This window comes from Corylus avellana, chromosome ca4, assembly GCF_901000735.1.
Source record: "Corylus avellana chromosome ca4, CavTom2PMs-1.0".
Classification (NCBI taxonomy): Eukaryota; Viridiplantae; Streptophyta; class Magnoliopsida; order Fagales; family Betulaceae; genus Corylus; species Corylus avellana.
In genome coordinates, this window is record NC_081544.1 from 12755407 (window position 1) to 12779610 (window position 24204).

At 40.7% G+C, this 24204-nt stretch overlaps 1 protein-coding gene across 1 annotated transcript in view; it reads left to right on the top strand.

The window, feature by feature from the left end:
* Window positions 1-24204, top strand: part of LOC132179019 (potassium transporter 7-like) — a gene marked incomplete in the record, with an annotated part of 39101 nt that overhangs the window by 1551 nt on the left and 13346 nt on the right. The window contains 2 exon segments of the mRNA XM_059591632.1: window positions 39-287; window positions 463-488. Of these exon segments, the coding sequence (XP_059447615.1) occupies window positions 39-287; window positions 463-488 (275 nt within the window).

Consider the following 24204-nt stretch of genomic DNA (forward strand, 5'->3'; position numbering starts at 1 on the left):
GTAATAAATATTTCCATTGTGTCACTTAACTGCTGTAGGTGGTACCTTTGCTTTGTACTCATTGATTTGTCGACATGCTAAGGTCAGTCTTCTCCCAAATCAGCTTCCATCGGATGCCCGTATCTCAAGTTTCAGGCTAAAGGTGCCATCACCTGAGCTTGAGAGATCACTAAAAATCAAGGAAAGACTTGAGACTTCACTGGCTATGAAAAAGCTTCTTTTGATGTTAGTACTTGCCGGTACTTCGATGGTGATAGCTGATGGGGTTGTCACACCAGTGATGTCAGGTATTTACTAGTCGCTTAATGGAAACTTACTAATGCTATGGTTAAAAGAAAAAATCTGTCTAGATGTACATTTTATATATGTTCAGTTTTATTGTGAAGGGGTTTGCAAAATTAGCCCTTAGTTTTAGTTGTTACCTTATGACCATTTTTCATGTAGTTATTTTTCTTACTGCAGTAACATCAGCTGTTAGTGGTCTAAAAGTTCGAGTAGAGGCCATTAAGCAAGGTAATCTGACAACCTGTGATCAAATCTGTAAATCTTTATTTGTTGATCATTCAATGCCCTGTTCCTTGATATAAAGTTATGCCAATACATAATTAGAATTTTCTGAAGTATTCTTCTTTTTGATTAAATCAATTAAATTGTAGTTGTCTTCTTGGTCCTATTAGCTGGTGAAGGTCTGCTTTTTGTGTAGTGAGTAATTGTATACTTCTCCCCTCTCCATTGGTGGCCGTTGAAGAAAACAGAAGTTTTTTACTCATCAAAGCTCTGTAGAAGAAAATAGAAAAATATTGTTGTTTTTAGAAAAGATTACAATTGGATGCCTAAAAGAAGTTTTCTGAAATGCCCCAATGTATTGATCTCTTTGATGTAGATGGAGAAATCAGTTGTTACTTTTATGTGAGAAGGGTACTATGCAAACTATTGGATGATTTCCTTAAAGAAAATCTTGTGATTATTCTGCTGCTTGGTTTGTTCTGTGTAAATTTGATTACATGGAACTTTGATGTAGAAAAAGGTTGTTGAGACTTGATTAGGAGCAGGAAGTTCTCCAATGAGGGCATTTTTCTTTGGATTTTTGCATGTGAGTGATGGGAGCAGTTTTGTAGGGATCATAAATCTGTCTACTTAGAAGGATTCATTTTCTCGCATCAAGATGTGGGCAAAGATTGTTTTGCAAGGTCATCTCTCTTGGAAATCTTCAATTAGGCTATGCATTTCCATTCTTGTGCACTGAATAGAAATGCTAAAGTTTATGTCACCCAACATTCTCTGCAGAAATGTGTTTTAGTCTCCAACTATTTGTGTAGTAACTAACTGCTTGGTAAGACTTGGAGGCCTTGTTCTACTGTCGGATGATGCAATATATGTGATTTATTGGTGATTGTTTGCCTTCTCATGTATTAGTCTCCACTCAAATTGCTTGGGAGTATCCTGGTGTAATCAAAATTGGGAGGCTAGGGTATTGGAGTGTGGGCATAATGGAAGTGCAATGTTCAATTGATGGTGCAGATGGTAATAATTACCATTTGTTCTTAAAATTTTAAACTGATCGGTCATAGTAAATTTAATAATTTAATCAAAAGCTTAAGCAGACGGAGAAATAATGGATTTAATCATTCAATTAATCCTTTTAACAGCTTTTTTTTTTTTTTTTTTTTTTTGATGTTATCAGCAAGTTTAGTTGAGCACTAAGCTTTTATAAAGAACTTTTTAAAAAACGCTCCGTTCTCTCTCCTTGCGTTTTTTGTTGGTATTTATTTTTCTGCTGTAGAGGTGGTGCGTGGTAGCGCTGCCCGTTAGGGCTTGTCCCAGAGGTGTACATGGAAAGATGATTCTCAGTTGAAGCTAAAACCTTCAACCTCTCGGCGAAGGAAGGGTTATCAGGTTTTCGTCTGGAGGAAAGAAGGAAGGGATTTGTAGGGGTTATTCTTGTGGGTCATCGTTGTGCTACCTGGTTGGTGGGCATGGTGGAGGAGGCGGTCCAATCTCTGGTGAGGGATGAATTTTTTAAGTCTTTTCGTGAAGATGAAAAGGCGTTGATGGTTCGCCGGGAGGGAAACAAGGCAGGAAGGTTCCTGGAGGTGGCTGCCTATGTTGAAGGCGGACGACAAGGGATTATTTGGATTCCAGAGGGTTGCGATGGGCGGGGCTGGCGTCAATTTGCAGGTGAGTTGCGTCAGATGTTGGCGTTTTAGGCTACTTTTTTTGGGTTTTCGAATTTGGAGGTCCCCTCTCAGGTGGGGAAGTAGGTTCAGGATGGGAGATCTTTTGTGGAAGTTTTGCGATCAAAATCTTGTGCCGCAGCGGAGGAGGTTGGGTTGAAGCTCCTCTTGTCGCATCTGCTGGATTTGTTTCCGTTGTCGATTCGCTTTGAGAAGGGGAATGTTGGGGTGGAGCAGCGTTTAGCAGTGGACTGCTATGAAATGGAGAGCTCACCTCCATCGTTTTAGCATTGCTTGCAGAATCCTCTTGTGGCGGCTGCTGCAGAGTTGGGAAGGAAGAAGAGGAAGGGTATTTTCGGCAATCGATGGGTGAAGAAGCATCTAGGGTTCATTCTTTCAGAGTTGGATCGGATTTTAGGTGGGTTGGCCCTGAAGCCCAAAGGTAAGCGTATTAGGGTTGGGCCTATTGGTCCCGTGCGTCCAATCCCCACGTTAGACATTGGGTTGGGCTCTGGGTTGGATACCGGGTTGGGTTATGGGTTGATTTTCGGGTTGGATCCTGGGTTAGATATCGGGTCAGTTTTTGCTCTGTTTTATGGTTCGAATCTGGATTTGGATCCCGTTTCGGAACTCGGATCAGTTATTGGTTTAGATCACATCTCTGGTCAAGTTTTGGACCCCGACCCGCCTCTTGCGTCGAATATGGTGCCTCCGGCTCCCAGGGGTACTGACCAGATGCTGTCTTCTTCTTTTGTCTTGGTTTTCCCTTCTGCTACTTCTTCCTCAGGGCCGGTTTTTGTGAAGCTGAATAAAGTTCCAGTCGCGTCAAGTGATATCGGAAGGAGGCTTCGGTCTTCGATGCCAAAACAGTTTCTGAAATATTACCGAAAAGCTAGGGAAGCAAGAGGCAAACCGGTGAGAGAATCCTTAATTTTGGAGGTAGTGGAGGCTCTCAGTGACCCTCCGGTGCAGTTCCAATCCTTTGTTGGGTTTATTAATCAGGTTCTGAGCAATTCGAAGATTGAATCGGTGTCTTCTCTTGGGGCTGTTCCTGCTTCGAAGCCTCGCCTTTTACAGCGGGGTTTTCTTAATCCAAAATCGAAGCCTAGCTCGTCTAAGGTGCCGCATGATTTGCCGAAACCCCAAAATTGCCTGGTAGGAGACACTCAGTTTGGGGGGATTGTTGTGTGGGATAAGGGTGGCGAGCGATGGGGTGGTGGGGATGGTGGAGAAGGTGTTTTTCTTGTCCCTCTGGATATATGCCATCCATCTGAGGAGATGGATGAGTGGGATTATTCTCCTGACCCCCTTGATTGGGATTATGATGAAGAGGAGGATCCAGCCTTGGCACTATTGGATGCCATTGAAGAGGATTTTCATAAGGAAGTTAAAGTCGCTCAGGCGAAGTATAAAGGCACTAGGGGAGCTGCTCAACTTGAAGAGCTCAGTTAACTATGGCAATGATTTTACTTCCAATCGGCGAGGGAAAGGCAAGGTGCAAGGGCGACAATGCTGAGCCTCTTTATGGGTCTTGGGTTTCGGGTGGGAGGGCTTTTGTGTTGTAACGATTTGTGTGGGTTTTGAGGGCTTTTGGGCTTCTCTGGGTGTTTGTTCTTGTAGGTTTTTGAGTAGGTCTGTCGGGTGTTTGTTTTGAGGGTTTTTGGGTGGGTTTGTTGGGGTTCTTTTGTGGGTGAACTTCGGGTTCTTCTCTTTCTTTTTCTTTTTCTAGTTTGGTGTTCCTGCTTGTATTCTTCCAGCGTACGTAGGGGCGCCTTACGCTTTTAATAATACTTGATTATTACTTATAAAAAAAAAACAAAATTTCGCTTTTCCCTTTCTAGTTAGGTGATCCTTTTGTATACTCCCAGTGTACTTTGGGGTGCCTTTACGCTTTCAATAAGGCTGATTATTACTTATATATAAAAAAAAAAAAAAAAACTTATCAAAAAAAATTAATCCTTTAACATTCACCTTCATGTGTGAGTTCAAAATACCTTTCAATGATTGGAGTCAACACATGGAAATCCTAAATCTAAGAGGCATAGATTTGAAGAAAGGACTCCGTCTCTTTGCTATTTGTTGCTCCGATACCAGGATAAATTATCACTTGTCTCAACAATTTGAACTAATGGGAAATGATGAATGTAATCATTTAGTTCAATATTCTAATAGATAGCCACTTAGGAAGGCTATTCTGTATACATGGAGAGTGGCATGGACTACTTCACCTATTTCTATTTTTTCTGAGTTTTTAGATTTATGTTGTTCTTTCTCTATGGGATGGGGTTCTTTTGTATACTTCCTGTGTACTTGGGTTGCGCTCATCTGCGCTATGAATAAATATACATTATTTATCAATAAAGAAAAAGGATGGCCATTCTAGTCTCTTTACACCTCTGGTATGTTCTTAGGAAGGTTAGGTTGGAGGTTGCAAAGTTTGGTTGTGTTTTTTGTTGTATGTTTAGGATCAAATAGTGTGTACATTGGAATCTTATGTGGAAGGGACGTATGAAATGAATTGTGGAATTGTAAGACTAATGGAATTTGTGTAGTTATATAGTCTCTACAGATTCCAGTTGTGCTCTAGCTTCCTAGACTTTGAAGGTTCCAAATTTATAATCGAGAAAGGCCATTCTAGTCTCTTTACACCTCTGGTATGTTCTTAGGAAGGTTAGGTTGGAGGTTGCAGAGTTTGGTTGTGTTTTTTGTTGTATGTTTAGGACCAAATAGTGTGTACATTGGAATCTTATATGAAAGGGACGTATGAAATGCGTTGTGGAATTGTAAGACTAATGGAATTTGTGTAGTTATATAGTCTGTACATATTCTAGTTGTGCTCTAGCTTCCTAGACTTTGAAGGTTATATATATATATATATATATATATATATATATATAGTGTGTGTGTGTGTGTGTGTGTGTGTTAGCTGGCATTTTAGGATGCGGGGTTGCATCTTTGCCAGTGAAGTATCTCGGTCTTTCGCTGGGAGCCTCTTATAAGGCCAAACATATTTGGGATGGTGTCATTGAGAAGCTAGAATACAGGTTGGCTAGCTGGAAAAGGATGTATTTATCGAAGGGTGGTAGGGTCACCCTTATCAAGAGTACACTGGCTAATTTGCCCACCTGTTATTTGTCACTCATTCATATCCCGGTGAGTGTTGCTAAGCGCATCGAGAAGCTTCAACGCCAATTTTTATAGGGTGATATAGGCAAAGAGTTCCAAGTTTCACTTGGTAAATTGGGCGAAGGTTTGCACTCCAATCAAGGAGGGAGGGTATCAGAAATTTGATGGTGTTCAACCACGCACTTTTAGGGAAATGGTTGTGGCGCTATGGGCTTGAGAGAGATGCTTGGTGGAGAGTGGTGGTAGATTTGAAGTATGGTAGCTTTTGGGGTGGGTGGTGCTCTCTTGAGCTTGGAGGAGCTCATGGGGTGGGGTTGTGGAAGAATATCAGGAGAGGGTGGGGGACCTTTAAAGGCTGTACTAGATATGTGGTGGGGGATGGAACGAGGATTAGCTTTTGGCATGACTTGTGGTGTGGAGATTCGGTTCTCAAGGTAGCCTTTCCAGTTTTATATGGAATTGCTCGTGAGAAGAATGCTTCAGTTGTAGCTAATATGAAGATGTTGGGAGGTTCAAATCAGTGGAATGTGAGTTTCACCAGAGAGGCACATGATTGGGAGTTGGAAGTCTTTGCGTCCTTTCTAAAGGTGTTGTATTTAGTCAGAGTGAGACAAGGGTACGAAGATAAATTGTGGTGGGCTTCTTCCAAAAGAGGTCTTTTCAAGGTTAAGGCCCTCTTTCTTGCTTTGGCTGGCAATGAGGGTAGAAGTTTCCCTTGGAAGAGTGTGTGGCAGACGCAGGCTCCTCTGAGAGCGACTTTTTTTGTTTGGTTAGCGGCTCTAGGCAAAATTTGACTTTGAATAATCTCAGGAAGTGTCACGTCATTGTGATAAATAGGTGTTGCATGTGCAAGAGGAGTGAGGAGACGGTGGATCTTCTTCTTCATTGTGAGGTTGTTTCTGCTTTGTGGTACACCATCTTTAGTCGCTTTGGGATGGCCTGGGTGATGCCTAGACAGGTTTTTGATCTTTTATCCTATTGGTGGTCTTCTGGGAGGTGGAGGAGTGCTATGGTGTGGAATATGGTGCCTACGTGTTTGTTTTGGTGTTTATGGCAGGAAAGAAACAATAGGTGCTTTGAGGACTTGGAGAGGTGATTTCCTTGCTTGATTTTCTTTTTCTAGTTAGGTGATCCTTTGTATATTCCTTATGTACCTTGGGACGCCTTACGCTTTTAATAAGACTGGTTATTATATATATATATATATATATATCTTTTGGATATAATTTTTTTCTCATAGCTTTTTGCAGATAGTTTTTTTCCCCCCTACATTGTGCAACCAATTCCTTATAGACTTCATTTTAATAATATATTTTTTGGTGCATAGAAAATATCCATTAAAAGAAGTAGTGTTTCTTTTAGGGTTGGCCGTAGGGGTGAGGTCATTTTGTCGTGATTTTCCAATCTAATTGTAGAGGGAACTAGGCCCCTTCTATAAGGTTTTAGGTTAGACATTATTATTTATTGTTATTGCTACCATTATTAGTATTGTACTAACCTATAGGCGCAGGTTTTTTTTTCATTATGATTTAAATTCAATTTTTTGTTTTTGTTTTTGAGGAAACATCTTGAGAAAGAATCGTAAAAAAATAGAAATAATAATATTGAAAAAAAGTATAGGAAAGAAAGGTGTAAGATGATTGTGTAAGTTTGTGCCCCCTTGGCGTTTTGATATATACATTTTTACTTATCAAAAAAAAAAGAAAGGTGTAAGATGAAAATAGCAATCTATTAGAATTTTTTAAAACAGCATTTAGGCTTTCAAGTTACAACTTAGTGATTTACATCTATGAAAAATGAACCAAACCTAAACGCATCTCAATGGCACTTCCTTTATACCTAAAAAAGTAATTTAATGATTTGATTGAGTATGACATTGAACATCAAACAACACCAGCCGCTATCTACCTCTGTCAGTATAATTGTACATCACACTTACATAAACATAATATTGGTGTTGGAGGAAGAAAACATCAATAAATAGAATGGTAGTTTATAATTCTACACATATACCATGAATCCAATGAAAACCTAACATATAGCAAACAACTAAGAGGAAGAAGTTTCTTTGTTACTTATTAAAGAAAAAAAAAAAAGATGTTTCTTTGTTGACCTTTTTTCTGATCTTGTCAAAATACTGCTGGTCTGTTAACATAACTCCTAGCCACAGCTACACACACGTAGACACTCACAATCAGAACCTGTTGGTTGCATCAAAAGAACACTAATTAAGAAAAAAATATAAAGGAAGTTCTCCATCTTCTTCACCCTATAGACACTTGTGTTCTGTTTCTAATGTTTTTTCAAGGTATCACCATTAGACAACAGATGAAAAATTACCATTCGAATGACAACTTTTATCATTTCTAACTTCATAATCACAGCCAGCAAAACTGCCAAACCCATAGTCCTAATTTCTAAATCAAGGCAGCCAACATAAGCACCAGCACCTACATCAACACAGTCTCCATTCCCTAAAACGCCTTCAATCAGAGCAATATAAGGATTAAATAATGACCAAGGCATAAATACAAGTTTTTTTTTTTTTTTTTTTTTTTAAGTCATGACTAAGGCATAAATATAATTATATATAAAACACAATATAAATTGAATATCAAACAACCATAACCTTCTTTTTGCTGTTGAGAACAACAGGGGGGAAAAGAAAGAGCATAAAGCTTTGCATCTAATGAGTTACATTCTGTATTTTTCACAGATTGAAACCTTGGCCAAATAAGCCAAATACTTCGTTGAGTTAATCGGATGCCAAAACTTTATTTACCCTGACCCTCCCATTGTCGACCACAACCATTCTTCTTCAATGATTCAACAATCCATAATTCTAAGTGCGCTAATATAAAACTCAGATAAAAGGCTCAATAAACATGTAAAAAAGAAAAAGAGCAACAAAAATACCAAGTCTATATTAATTAAAAAAGATTTCCCATCTTTCTTATAGTACTCCCTTATCGACACTAGAGTTTCGCCCCCTTAACTCTTGAATTGTATCGTAACCCTTCTCTGCTACAGCTGAATTAAAACCCTCAAATAATAAATAACAAAAGAAAAACAAAAATTTCTCAAATTTGCCATTTTACTTGCAGATTAAATAACATAATTAAAAAATGCAACCCACTTCACTTTGAGGGATTTTATGTAAATGTTGTGTTTAGTCTTAGATTGAGTTCTTGTGTTCAACCAAATGAAAGGAAAAAAAAAGGACCCTCGTAAACCCAATGTAGTAGTACAATTTTCCTTTTGTGCTACAGTGCAATTATAGATACCATTAAACGATATTGTTTTGCAAAGTTACTTCTATCTTACTTGGAAGCCTGTAAAAAACAGAAAAAACGATCATAACTCTTATTGCCAACCCATACGTTTTCTTTGACCGTTTGGTTTAGATAGGTAACTTGTGTTCAACGAAAATGCTCAATTAAAAGAAAATGTCCCAAAAAAAAAAAACTGTTCCGTTCATTTAGGCAGCTCAATTTAAAGAAAATTTTCTTCTAGCTGCAGCATACACTAAAATTCTATTTCCGCTATAATCTGACATTTCACATATAAACATATACGTCAGGGATACTAACCTATATCAAAGTTGAAACATAATGCCATTGAAAGAAATCGTTAATTACCCTCAATTGAAACCAAAATCAGCACATACTATAAGAGAATCTAAATAAACGTAGAAATTATGAGATTAAAATATCAAGGAAGTTAAAGTTGAAACCTTGGTGATGAAAACGACGTTGGAATATATATGCAAAATGTAACAGTGTAATTAGGTTTGTTTGGAGGTCTCCCTTTCCCCCTCCCCTTGGGGTTAATTTCTTATCAAAAGACAAAAAAGTGTGTTTGGAGTCTTGGAACTGACCTGCCTAAAACATTATTGACAACCCTTGGTCCAACCCTGATATGAATTATGGCTATGTTCAATAGGAAGCTGGACAATCCTTGGTCCAAATTTGCTTTCCTCCGCATAATGATCCAATCGGGTTGGTTGTGGTTGCATCACTGGCTGTACCATATTTTGCTTTAGGCTGACATGAGAAGATGCAGGAGTCATTGTCATGTTCATTGCAGGAACAAACTGATGAGAAGGGTTTCCAGTAGATTTATCACAAACAAATGGTTCCACTATCATTCACTTGCGAGACATCAGTCACTCTTCCCCTTCAACACAATTATTTCTTCAAGTGCCACATTTGACTCTTTCACTATTTAAATCTAATGCCATTGCCCGCGCTGTCTGCTTCAGTATCTTGTTCGTTTGTGGAATCAAATAATAATCACATTATAAAGGTAAACACAACATTTTATAGGCAACAACCAAACAGAGCAATAGGCAATTGGCGATATGTATACCCTTTTTTTCTTGCTAAGATTCTGGGGACAGCAATGGAGATTGAATCGGAACCCATGGAGTTTGTGGACAAAGAAGAAGAAGAACGATGAAACGGATTGCCACAAGCCCTAACTTTAGAAGTCTGATATGAGAAAAAAAGGGACCTGAAGGTGATGAGAACACCAATAAGGAAGGAAAAGGATCCATTGGGCAAAGATTTTCCCAGGGCTGTAGTTCTTCATTTTCTGCATGTGTGCGTGAGAGAGAGTGAGGAAGAGCCTATTGGTTTACAACTCTTATCTCAAATGAGAGGAAAAGTACAAACCCCAAAGAAACTTTTACAAATCTCAAGAACTTGTAGGCAGCTTAGAGTTCTACCTGACATGAAGCGTTGTGCTGCCTAAATTATTGCTAGAAACATATGCCACATGTCAGTAATTTAGTAACTCTAAAATGCCATGCCTCAACAACTCTAAAATGCCACTTATCACAATTTTAACACTCCACTAGTCAAAATTTTATGCTACGCTCTTATGATTATTCTATCATACAATATATATGATTAGTGTTATCATAACTATAATGATCATTAGTACTAGTAGTACTACTACTACTACTATTATTTTTAGCTCATTGAAGATGGTGTTTTGCTTGGACATGAAAAACCAGAGATTGTTTTGGTATTTCTTAAGACTTGTTATGTAATAGGCTTGAAAAGCATATATAATATGAAATCATTCTTTTCTGACAAGATACTTGATGTTCCTTGAAGATTTGACTCCAAAGGCTATGCACAAGTGGTAAAATGTAGTTCACTTTATTATTATTTCTTTTAATCTTTCATTTTTTTTCCCATTTGATAAGTAAGACCTTGGTGGTACAATTGTTAGATTCGTCAAGCCTATGAAAGTATATTAGTGTGATTTATAAGTTGTAGTGTAGTTTGTCTCGATTAAACAATGCATGTATAACCTATTGTGCCCAAAGGTTATGAGTTTCAAAGCACTCTATACATGTTTGATTGTCATGACTTGGGATCTCATTGCTCAGACTTGCGTGATACCTAAAAGATTAGTTATAGTTAGAATCCCTGTTAGGGCCATGCATTGTCACCATCCATACTGAGTAAAGCCTAAAGAACTTCCTCCGCTTGTAACGGTCTCTCCTACCAATCCCTTTCTGCCGAGTCTAAATAAGGAAACTCCTACCCATCTAGCAGTTTCATTAAAGAGATTCTTGTAATATTGAGTGATTAAGTCATTGATCATCCTTTGATTGGAGGTGGCAGTACCTTCAATACAAGGATTTGAGATAAAGTTGTTTCTCCTGTGAGAATTGGCAAGGCGGTGAAAAAAATCTCGTGTTGTGATCCCCTTATTTTAATCAAGTCACCCTAGGCTTCTTCCTCCAACTAATTTCTTACATTAGGGATATTCTCCAAATCTGCTTTCGCCTTAAACCTCCTAACTCTCTCTCCTCTTCTACAAGAAATCTCTCCTCTTTTAGAAAATCCAGGGACTGAATCTCCTTCAATAAGGACTTCTTCCTCTCCTTATCATTTCCAAATACCTCCTTGTTCCAGCATTTTAAGTCAATTTTCAACCGTTATAGTTTATTAGCCAACACAAAACAGGGGGAGCCAATGAACTGATGAGTCCCACAACTATTGCACCATGTCTACAAAACCTTCTGCTTTCAACTACTTGTTCTCAAATTTAAATGAGCGTGGACCTTTAGAGTTGCCTCTGCTATCAAGCAATATGGGAAATTATTTGATAGGGGTCGAGGCAGACAGCACTGAATCAGGCCTGGGAAATGCTCTTCTCACTCCGGAGATGCTAGAAATCTTTCAAATTTAAATGAGCACAGACCTTTGTTTAAAATCCTTGTTTTTGAGTTTTCTCTTGGATTGGGTTGTAATCTTTTTTTTGATAAGTAATAATGCATTAAGAGCGCAGAGGGGCGCAACCCTAGTACACAGGAAGTATACAAAGGAGCGACTAAGTAGGGGAGAAAGAAGAAGAGAACAAAAAGAGAAAATCAGGAAAATCAATCACTAAAGGAGCAAGCCATCCTGCTGTCCATGTGAATAAAGTGTACAAAAAGAAGTGAATAAGATCCTCTAGGTTCCTCGACAAATCCTCGAAGCATCTCGCATTCCTTTCCTTCCAAAGACACCATAGAAGACACAAGGGAGCCATCTTCCAAACCACCGCACTACTAGATCTACCTCCCGCCCACCAGCTGGCAAACATCTCCATGACGCTTCTAGGCATAACCCAACTCAAGTTAAAGCGAGAGAAGATGACCTCCCACAACTTGCGCGCGACCCCACAATGAAGGAAGAGATGGTCCACAGACTCCCCATCCACCTCACACATGCAACAACGATTAACCACAACAATACCTCTCTTCCGAACATTATCCAGAGTGAGAGATTTCCCAAGAGCGGCCGACCAAGCAAAAAACGCCACTCGCAAAGGAGCCTTAGTACGCCAAATCCTTCTCCAAGGGAACTGATTAGGCTCCTTAAGGGCAAGCCTCTTGTAGAAAGTGCGGACCTCAAACTTCCCTTTCCTTGAAGGAATCCACCACATACGGTCAACCCCTTCCCCCCGGATCGGAGACGAATACAAGAGTGAGAAGAAAGAGGCTAAGGCCAACTCCTCCCAATCATGGATACTACGGGTAAAAGTAACGTTCCAGTGCACCATCCCATTTACACACTCCCGAATATCCGCAATGGAGGCATCCTTGTTGCGGGCTATATTAAAAAGGCCCGGAAAAGCATCTTTGAGGGGCGTCTCGCCACACCAACAATCCTCCCAAAATTTGACCTTCCCCCCCAAACCGGGAACTAATCTGAAGTGGCACCGAAACGACCTCCAAACCCCACAAATGAATTTCCATAGCCCCACCCCATGCGTTCCACGAGGAACATTTGAACGCCAACCACCCCAAACCACCCCATACTTAGCCACCAAGATACTTCTCCACCAAGCTTCTTCTTCATTTGCAAATCTCCATAACCATTTCCCCAAGAGGGCTTGGTTGAAAAGGCGCAAGCTCCGAATCCCTAGACCTCCCTCAGAAATCGGAGAGCAAACCTCGTGCCAACTGACCAAATGGAATTTGGGTTCATCCTTGAAACCTCCCCATAAAAAATCCCGTTGAATCTTCTCAATACGGTTCGCCACGGATATAGGGATGGGAAACAGGGACAGAAGATAGGTGGGCAAGTTGGATAAGGTGCTCTTGATGAGAGTGAGCCTCGCCCCCTTGGACAAATAAGAACGCTTCCACGAGGCCAACCTTCTAGCAATTTTCTCCACCATATCATCCCAAACAGCCAACTGCTTGAAAGAAGCCCCTAACGGAAGACCCAAATACTTCAAGGGAAGCGAGCTAGTGCCACAACCCAAGACGCCGGCCAGCTCATCCGTCTCAACTGAATCTCCGACTGGGACCAAAACAGACTTGGCCCGATTAATCTTTAGCCCGGAAACCGCCTCAAAGCCTATACTGAGAGCTTTAATAAATCTAACATGTTCCGGTTCTGCCCCACAAAACACCAAAGTATCGTCAGCAAAAAGAAGGTGGGAGATCGACACCCGCTCATGCTCCCTGGCACCCACATAGAACCCATTGATGAAACCCCTGCTTATGGAGGCATTAATCATCCTACTAAAAGCCTCCATGACCAAGATGAACAAAAAAGGCGATAGAGGGTCACCTTGTCTAACCCCGCGCGAGCTCACAAAGAAACCGGAGGGCGAACCATTGATCAACACCGAGAACCGCACGGACGAGATGCAATGCTCAATCCAAGAGCACCATTTGTCACCGAATCCACACCTTCTTAAAAGATAGAGTAGAAACTTCCAGTTCATATGATCATAAGCCTTCTCCATATCCAACTTACACAAGAGGCCGGGGTCCCCGGATCTGAGACGACTGTCCAGGCATTCATTGGCAATAAGCACCGAATCCAAAATATGTCTACCTTTGACAAAAGCGTTTTGTGGATTGGATATGACCCGATTCATGACTCCCCGCATTCTGTTGGCTAAGACCTTCGCAATTATCTTATAAATCCCTCCCACAAGACTAATAGGACGGAAGTCCTTCAAATCGGAAGCCCCATGCGACTTCGGAATGAGAGCAATGAAAGTAGCATTGAGGCTTTTTTCGAACTTACCTCGATCATAGAACTCCCCAAAAACAGCCATGACGTCCTTTTTGATCACCTCCCAACAATCCTGAAAGAAAGCCATAGAAAAACCATCCGGGCCTGGAGCCTTGTCCCTATCCATTTTTTTGACCACCTCCCACACCTCCCTCTCCTCAAAAGAAACTTCTAGGCTAGAAGACTCTTCCTCCTCCAACCTATCAAATTGAAGATTGTCCAACCTTGGTCTCCAACTTAGGGTCTCTGTGAAAAGAGACTCATAAAAGCGAGTAATATGAATACTAATAGCCTCTTGATTAGAGGTAGTAGTTCCATGAATGTTCAAAGACTCAATGTAGTTCTGTCTACGGTTGGCATTAGCGATCCGATGGAAGAATTTAGTACACTTGTCACCCTCTTTCAACCAACGGATTCTTGATTTTTGTCTCCAACTAATTTCTTCTTGAAGGAGAGAGATTTCTAACTCCCTAGCAAGCTCCTTTTTCTTCTCAATCTCATCCGCGGATAACCCTCTTTCTTCCTCCACCCTATCTATAGCTTTGAGATCTTCCATACGATCCTTGATCCGAACCCCTACATTGCCAAAATCTTGCGTATTCCATCTCCTTAAATCCCACTTTAGAGCTTGCAACTTCTTTGAAAGGATGAAACTCGGCGTACCCTGAAAATGATACGAGTCCCACCAGCTGCGCACTTTGTCCACAAATCCCTCCACTCTAAGCCACATGTTCTCAAACTTGAAAGGCCTTTTACCACCCTCATGAGAGCTACAATCCAAAATAATAGGAGCATGATCGGAGCAAACCCGAAGCAACCTCTTTTGGCGCAAGTCCGGATGGCGGACTTCCCACTCCGGGGTCACAAGAAAGCGATCAAGCCTAGACCAAGAATTGTTGTTTGACCAAGTAGAAATACCCCCCACTAAGGGAAGGTCCATGAGGCCCTGATCCGAGATGAAATCGCCAAAATTCCTCATAGCCGACCGAGAATGAGCTCCCCTAGACCTTTTACTAGAATAAAGAGTGACATTGAAGTCCCCACCAATACACCACGGGACGTCCCAGCAACTCATAATCCCTGCCAATTCCTCCCAAAGTAAACGCCTAGCAATAGCTCTGTTAGGACCATAAACCCCCGCAAACGCCCACTCGAAACCATCCTCAATATTCTTGAAAGAACAAGCCGCCACATGCCTTCCCAACGCTATATCTACCTTCTCCACAGCTCTTTTGTCCCACATGAGCAATATACCCCCCGAAGCCCCAATGGAAGGAACACAACACCACTCCACATACGGGCAACCCCATAAGCTCCTCACTAAATTATACGAAAAGAACTCCATCTTAGTCTCTTGGAAACAAACAACATCAGCCTTCCAACTTCTAAGCAAATTTCTAACCCTCAACCTTTTATCCCTCTCATTCAAACCTCTCACATTCCATGAAAGAATTTTCAGCTTCATGATTTAACTCGGCTGGCCCTCCCCTTATTTCTTTCCCTTGATGAATGCTCCAGAAAATTTACAGAGGACTGCAGACTAATAAGCTCCCTCTTGCCTTTTTTGACAATAGGAGTGCCCACTGCCCTCTCCACTTCTTTGCCTCTGTTGTCAGCCATAAGCCCCCCAATGGTCTCCTCAAGCTTACCTTCCTCACCATCACAAGTTAGGCCAACTTCCTTACAAGCCTGAATGATAAAAATTTTCTCCTGCACCTCCAATTGTGTCTCCTGAATAGAATCTGGGACAAAAGACTCCTGAATGCTAGAACTCACCTCTTCTGTAGAATCTCCAACCATATTATCCGCCTGTGATATGCCACACCCCATCTCCTTACCCAGAAGACCCTTCCCAGAATCACCCTGACACCCTCCCAAACCAACCTTCTCACCGACACTGGTAGCAGGCCCAGAGAGTTCCGGAGACACCCCACTGCTGGGGTGCTTACCCAGAATCCCAGAAACAGCGACCCCCAAGACCCCCTTACGATCACCTTGGTCAACCAGCCCCTTCTCCAGAGTGGATGGAGGCCCCTGCCACTTCATCGGTGAAGCCATCGACACTGTAAACTCAGCCAAGGAGTCCGCCGAAGCTGTATCACCCAATGTGTCGACCCTTATCGGACTCGCCGCCCCCTCACTGGACACATCTACCTTAGTCGGCACCTCTGCCGGAGAAGTGGTTGCTAACTCCCGGGCCGGAGCAACCTCCCTGTCGCAGGACAGCAAACTCTCCACAGAATGGGCATAGATACCGGCGACACCCACCAAAGACTTTGGGTCTCCCTTCAAACAGTCCAGCTCACCGGCCGGAGGCGCCGAAACTTGATCACTGGGTGTCGGCACCTCTGCCGGAGACGAAGCGCCAGTTTGCGCGATAGACCCGGCATGGAGCACCCTGTCGCGAGGCATCGGCCTAATCTCGGGACTACCGGCGAGGTCCACCGGAGCTAGAAGTCCACCCGCCGAACACTCCGGCATGTCCACCAGCTTCGCACCACCATTCGATGTCTCCCCTTGCTCCACGGGCCGGACTGCTTTTCTCCTGAAATAGGTCTTAACCGGATGGTATCTCTTACCATGCTTGGGCCTACCCCAGAAGACCTTCCTGGGCTGGGCTATTTCCCCTCCTGCTAGCCCATAAGCTCCCGAACCCCCAGGCCTAGGTAGAGCACTCAGGCCTTCCACAAAACTGATAGTCCTCTCCAATCTGTCGAGCCCCACGTCGACCTCGCCTCTCAGTCTTACCAACGTCTCCTTTGCATTAATTAAGTCTTCTTTAACACGAAACCAGGCTTGCACGACAGGGCTACCTGCCCCCTCCCATCCCTTCGCCTGATCAGCACCGCAAACCGAGACTGGCAGACTCGACGTGGTAGTCAACCTGCTCGCCTGAACCGGAAACCTACTCCCCGGAGCTCCGCCGAGAAGACCCAGTGTCTCCCCTGCCTTTGGATTGCTCGTTCCCTCCCCATACAACCTCTGATTCATCTTCGGACCCTCCATGCCGCCCCTGTCCGACCTCCCTGCGGCTAGGGACACATGCAGACCCTCCCCCTGAGTATCCGAAAGCTGGTCTTGCTTATTCTTCCCTATAGAAACCTCCTTCAACCACCTTGGGACCCTGGCAATTGGCTCAGTGAAGGGATCGAAGCAGTCCTCTGTCCTCTGCAGCGATGACCCCATAACTTCCGCGTAGCTCCTCCTTCTCCCCCCTACATCATTTTTCTTACTAACATCCCTAACCTCCCTAGGCTCACACAAGGAAAGCTTGGCGAAGTGCACCTCCGTAATGAGACGTTTCCATCCTTGACCATGACGTCCTTCTGGTATAAAGACCGAGCCACTCCTATGCCTCCCATCAAATTCTTCAATAGTCAGGAACCTCCCATGTCTGTTAGCACATTTCTGTGCAATTATCCGTGGATACCTTGCTCTGGATTGGTCCCAAAAAACCTCAGAAGAATCCACTGCCACCAGGTCCTCAACAATTCGTGCCAACCACACCACCTCATCCTTGTGCAAGAAGATGGTTTTTTGTTTCCTATTGCCTCTTTCGAATATTCTCACCCCTGAAACCCCACTCTTAATCAGAAATTCGAAAGATTTGGACTCCACATTCCACTTTCTCGACATAGCCATACCGCTCCCTAGATCACCAGCAAAAAAACTAGACCCCCAACCAGTAAACTGTCGCCAATCTTGATTTTGATGCAATTTTATTTGCAATTGTGTCCCCTAGTTGTGAAGTTGTTTGTGAATGTTGGTTTCCGTTTTGCTTTTTCACAAAGTTTGATGATGTGCTGCTTTTGCAGATGGTTGTGGTGCTAAAAAAATTGACTTACGGTGCTTTGCTTCCTCTCTCTGAGGCTTCAGAAGAGTTCCGTGAAGGAGTAATCAAGTGTTTTAGGGCTTTGCTTTTGAGTTTGCTCCCATGCTCTGATAAGTCTTGCTCATGTAAACAAATTCTTGGTTTGCCTACACTTTTAGAAAGTGGATCTGTGGAAATTTCACTTTGTACATCTTCGAAATATTATTCCGAATCACAAGAATGTATGCTTGCATTTCTTCAGTCTCAACCTGCTTCTGCTGCTGTTGGACACTGGCTATCGCTTCTTCTCCAAGTACACCAATTTATTTATTTTTTGTTCCCAACAGTTGATTCCTTTTGGAGTACTTTATTTTGTCTTAGGTTTTCTAATTCCAACATGTTTTTATGCAAAGGCTGCAGAAACTGAGGTTGCACGAGGACATCGGGGCAGTGCAAAACTTCGCATTGAAGCCTTTACAACCCTACGTGTGCTTGTTGCTAAGGTTATTTTGTCCCTTTCGGTTCCTAATTCTTTTGGCTTTTAAATTACTGTTTACAGTTGTGCTTTTCTTCCTTAATTAAATTGCACATAGCCTTGATGAGTTTAATCTCTTAATGCTAACAAAAAGAGAGTATAAGAATGTTTCAAAATATAATTCTTGGATTGCGATTTATATGAACCTTTAATAGGATGCAAGTGCTTTAAAAGGTAGATGGATGCTTAAGATCTCAAATTCTTTCCTAGACAACTTTAATGACTTCCGGTCATTTTTGATATGTTTTCCGTTCTTAATGAATTGGGAAAACTTCACTTAATCTCTTTGAATTTTCAATGCTTTTGCAATCATTTCTCTAAACTTAAAGAAAAATCTCAATTTAGTATATCAAACTTTAAAAAATTTGCAATGTCACTCCTCCATTAGAGTTTTCTGTTAAATCTTAACAGAGGACGTTAAAAAAATTAAAAAAAAGCCGGGCTGACCTGCGGCTTGATTGCGATATTGATTATTTTTTTCTTGTAAAGCTTGGCCTCTATTTCCCCGAAGTCAACTTTGAATTCCTTCGATTTATCATTTTCTCATTAATGTTTGCTATGTCAATCAGACTTTGATATACGTGAATATCTTAAGTAGGATAGCAGAAAAAACGCTTCCCAAAAATGTTGTGAAGAACCATATTTGTTAAGAAGGCTATTTTTTGGTCCTCCAAGACTAAATTATTGTTCAAAATGATTGTTGCGGACATCTTTGGTTTTTATTTGTTATTCTAATTACCATTGTTATTAGTCATAATATTACTCAGTCTTTTTGTTTCTGCTCACCGGCTAAAGGAACAGGTTTTAGTGGAAAAGATTAGTTATTTATATGCATGTCAGCCTGTCTGCCTTAAGCTGACAGATTCCTGTGTCCAGTTTTCTTGTGAAATTGTGCTTGTTCATGTATGAAAATCAGGGTTAGTTTTATCCAATGGAGTTCTTGCTGCAGGCGGGTAGTGCAGATGCATTAGCGTTCTTTTTACCTGGTGTTGTCAGTCAATTTGCCAAAGTTCTGCATGCCTCAAAAACAATGACAAGTGGAGCTGCTGGAAGTGCAGAAGCTATTAACCAAGCAATTAGAGGTTTAGCTGAGTATCTTACAATTGTCCTTCAGGATGATGCTAATATATCTAGCCTTGATATGTCAATAGATTTTGTTACTGACTTTAATTCGAGTAAGTATAAATCTACACAATCTTTTCTGGAGGAGCTCCGCAGTTTGCCAGATAAAGCTCAAGAAAAAAGTAAAATATTAGCAGAAGATTCAAGTGCCGAAGCAATAAAAATAGGTGCCCCCAAATCTGGAGTCATAGAGGAGAGGAGCACTATTTCTGGAGAGGGCATTGGATCTTTGCGCGTGAATCGTACAAAAGATTGGATTGAGAAAACTTCAGCACATGTAAACAAACTTTTAGCTGCAACGTTTCCACATGTATGTTCTTATCTTTGATTTGATTGTATTTATTCCTTAAGGCTACGCTACAGCCTTTTTTTTTTTTTTTTAATATGGTAACTACTCTTAATTTGTTTATTAGTTGACCAAATGTCTTAAATGTTTGTCAGATTTGTGTTCATCCAGCAAAAAAGGTGAGACAAGGACTCCTAGCTGCCATACAAGGACTGTTATTGAAGTGTATTCACACGCTGAAGGAGAGCAGACTGGTGCTTCTGGTGAGCTGAGAATTCGAATAAGTATTTTCTAATGGTTTGGGTTACATCTTAGCTGATGTTGATGCATCCTCATTGCATAAATTTAAATAAATATGCAAGTTACTCTCTTTGGTTGTTAAATGTTTTTATATGTATGTAAAGACTTTGAATGAGAATGCCAAAACTTTAATGTGAGAAAAAAGCGGAAGGAAAAAATGTTCTCACATTAAAGGAAATTCCTTTGAATGAGAATGCAGAGGACTTCAAAGGAAATTCTTTGGATCAAACTAGAACAATAGACATTTATGACATCTTGAGATGATCAGATTCTTAGTGTCAGGTTTAATTCTCGCCTCATAACTAACACCAGTCTGTGAAATCAAAATAGCTTTCATTAAGTCATTTTTAATGTCTTGTGACCATGAAATAACCCATTAATTAATACTCAGAAAAAGATTCTTATGTGTTATGTATTCATTTCCCACAATAGGCTTGCTGATTAAAACTTCCATATTCATTTGCTAGATAATTTCTGTAACAGGTACTTCCTGCATATTTTTTATAATCATGTAACTTATCTTATTTTACAGTGGTCTCTAAACTGTTTCAGATTGATGCTGCTCTTTTGGTGTCTATATTTGTATTGTCCCCATCTGAAGCTAGAAGCTTAGTTGCTTGTAGCTGTTTCGTATTTCAGTATATTAATGAAAATTTTGTTGATGAAAAGCGTTGCATTATTAACCTGTTAATTGCCATGTTGAGTTTAATATATTGAGTTGCTCATGCAGGAGTGCTTGTGTGTGTTGGTTGGTGATGATTCTGATGAGGTGTCTATGGCTGCGCAACAGTTCCTCAATTATTTATTCTCATTAAGTGGGAAAAATTATTTAGAACGTGATGTTATTGAGATCTTTAGCAGGTTTGTGCTATATCTGATACTAGACAAGCGTAGGGCTTTAATTGAACTTACCTTTTGAAAGGAATCTTATTAAAGATCTATATAAATATATATATTTTCTTTTTGCAAAACCAGGCTCATTGAAAAGCTCCCAAAAATGGTGCTTGGGAGAGAGGAATCACTTGCAATTTCACATGCTCAGCAGTTACTCGTAGTAATATATTTCTCTGGTCCTCAGCTTGTGGTGGATCACCTCCTTCGTTCTCCTGTATGTGGTTACTTTCAATGTGATTTTCACATCTAAACGCATCCTTCTGCTTTTTTGTGAACTTTATCTTGAAATTATTTTAATAGTAGTCATGAATTATAGGTTTGTGTAAATAAATTTTTTAATAAAATATGATATTCAACTTATAATTTGTGGGGCACTTCTATTGAAAATTCCAAAAATGAGGATGCAACACCTATGTCCACGTGTCAGAAAATCATTTTTATGTTTTTACTCATCAAAAAGGGATAATTTCAAAGTTGGTCTTTATGGTTTAGGGTTTTGACAATAAACACTCTTTGGGTAAGCAAGAAAAAAAAAATAGGGCCATGCCGTTGGAAAAGTTGACAGAATCCGTTAATGTGTTACATCAGTACCAATTATAGTGTGACACGTATTACTTACTATAAAAAAAATTAAAGAACTAAATATATATTATAGGAAAAAATGTAGAGGGTGGTCAGTCCACCCCCTTTGGCCAAATAGGGGGTGGTTTGATCATCTCGAAGGTCATGGGGTGGTTCGGCCTCCACTTAGGTCGGCTTTGAGATGGTCAAACCACCCCCATAGCCATTGGGGGGTGGTTTGGCCATTGGGGATGGTTTAGCCATCCATATCTAGGGGTTGACGAATGAACCCCATGGTCATTGGGGGTTGTTGACCATGGGGGTGGTTCGGCCACCACAAATGGCTAAAAGAAAAAGAAAAAAATTTTGAGGGGGTGGTCGAGCCACCCCCTTGGCCAAATGGGGTGGCCAAACCACCTCGAAGGTACCTTTTCTCCTTGTAAGAACAGGGTGGAGGTGAAGTCATTGGTTGAAGACCTACCGGTGCCTATATAACTCACGAACTAAAACAAAAAATGTTTTTGTGAACAATAATATACTATCAGCTAAAAATGGGATTTTTAAACTGTAGTTGTCTACTCCCACCCTGCTCATATTATGCATGTTACCATATAGTTGTAATCTCAATGCTTAAATGCGTTGGGATTCCTTTTAGGTGCTATATATATATATATATATATATATATATGTTGTCCTTTGCAAGAGCTCTTTTTTATTTGTATGAAATTAATTTTTGTTTGGAAATCTAGGTTGCAGCTGCTAGATTTTTGGATGTTTTTGCTGTCTGTCTGAGCCAGAATTCTTTGTTTGCTGGTTCTCTTGACAAGCTTCTTTCAAGTAGGCAATCCTCAGTTGGATACCTTCCTTCTGTTTCTGAGTTGAAAGCTGGAACTGACTTTGCCAGTAATTACCTGACTATGGCGAGTCAGGCTCCATCTGAAAATTCAACGCTCATGGTTACTCGGGACAAAGATGTAGATTACCCACTGGAAATTTTACAGAAAAATTTTGAGCTTCCCCGGATGCCCCCTTGGTTTGTTTATGTTGGCAGTCCGAAGCTATACCAGGCTCTTGCAGGAATCCTTAGGCTTGTAGGTTTATCTTCGATAGCAGGTTGTTTCAACTCTTGGAATTCAAGTTCTTTGTTTCGTATTATGTATTTTCTGTTTTGTACTTACATTTCATTCTGCTTGTTGCTAGACTTAAGGAGTGAAGGGCATTTGTCAATTATTGCTGATATTCCGCTGGTTTACCTGCGTAAATTGATTTCTGAGATTCGTGCGAAGGAGTACAATAATGAGAGCTGGCAGTCTTGGTATAATAGGACTGGTTCAGGACAATTACTGCGCCAGGCAAGCACTGCTGTCTGTATACTGAACGAGATGATATTTGGTCTATCAGATCAAGCAGTTGACATCTTCACAAGGATGTTTCAGAAGTCAGGGGCAAAAAGGGAAGAGGTTCAGGAGTTGGATGCAGGACTTGCTAATGGTCAACATAACAAAGTTGAATGTTCTTTGGCTAATGAATCTGTCTGGAGGTCTTCTCTGGATAAAGATGTGAGGAGTCAATTGATTGATTGTGTTGGTAGAATCTTACATGAGTACCTATCTCCTGAAGTGTGGGATCTTCCAGTAGAACATAAATCTTCTCTTATACATCCTGATGATGAAGCTGAAGATATAAGTTTACACTTCTTCCGAGACACTGCTATGCTACACCAGGAAATTTACATTTCCCTCCTAACGTATATAGTTTAGTGAATCTTGCGCCAATTTAGCAGGTTCTGCTTTGTGTATTTACATGGTACTGATTGTAGCTTTGTTTTCCTCAAACAGGTTATAATTGACGGAATAGGCATCTTTAATATATGCCTTGGAAGAGATTTTGCTTCTAATGGATTTCTTCATTCTTCTCTGTATCTGTTGCTTGAGAATCTTATTTCTTCAAGTTTCGCGGTTAGGAGTGCTGCTGATGTTATCTTACATGTCCTTTCAGCTACATCTGGCTATCTGACAGTAAGAGTGTGAAAAGATCTCTACTTTCTTTTTTGGTTTTAAGAAATCTCTGATGCATGACTGTTGTCAAATAAATTTGTTGTAGGTTGGTCACTTAGTTTTGGGAAATGCAGATTATGTGATTGATTCCATATGCCGACAATTACGCCATTTGGATCTTAATCCTCATGTTCCAAATGTGCTAGCTGCTATGCTTTCTTATATTGGAGTAGCTCGCAAAATATTGCCTCTATTGGAGGAACCGGTATGACTAGTTATCCTTGACTTTGATAGATATTTAGGGCAATTAACTTTCTCTTCTTTCTGGTGCATCATGAAGATGGTATGTGCCTGTAGTAGTCCTGGATTTGTTTTTTAGGGATTTTTTTTTTTTTTTCAGTTAGTATGTTCTACTCAGTGGTTTAATAATGTCTTGTCTTCTAAATATAATTCCAAGTTCTTCTCTATTTGCTCTTATGATTTGATTTCAAGAAATTGTTACTCCTAGGCTTTTGATTTGCAGTGAAATAGAAAGTTCTGCTTTTAGCTAGTGCATATACTGGGCTTGTCTCTGTAATTTATTTTCTTCCCAGATATGTGTTTTCATTTCTTATGTTCTGTTTCTTGTGTTGTTATATTTGGTAAAGAACTGGCTCTAATGCCACCTGCAACTTTTGGGAAGTAATGCATTTGGTCTGATGTTGTAAAATTGAACAGATACGCTCCATTTCATTGGAACTTGAGATTCTTAGCAGGAGTCAACACCCTGATTTAACAGTTCCCTTTTTAAAGGTAACATTTCTTACAATGCATATTTTCTTTGTTTGCATCAGTACTTGCCTGCTTTGTGTTCTTTGCTCTTTC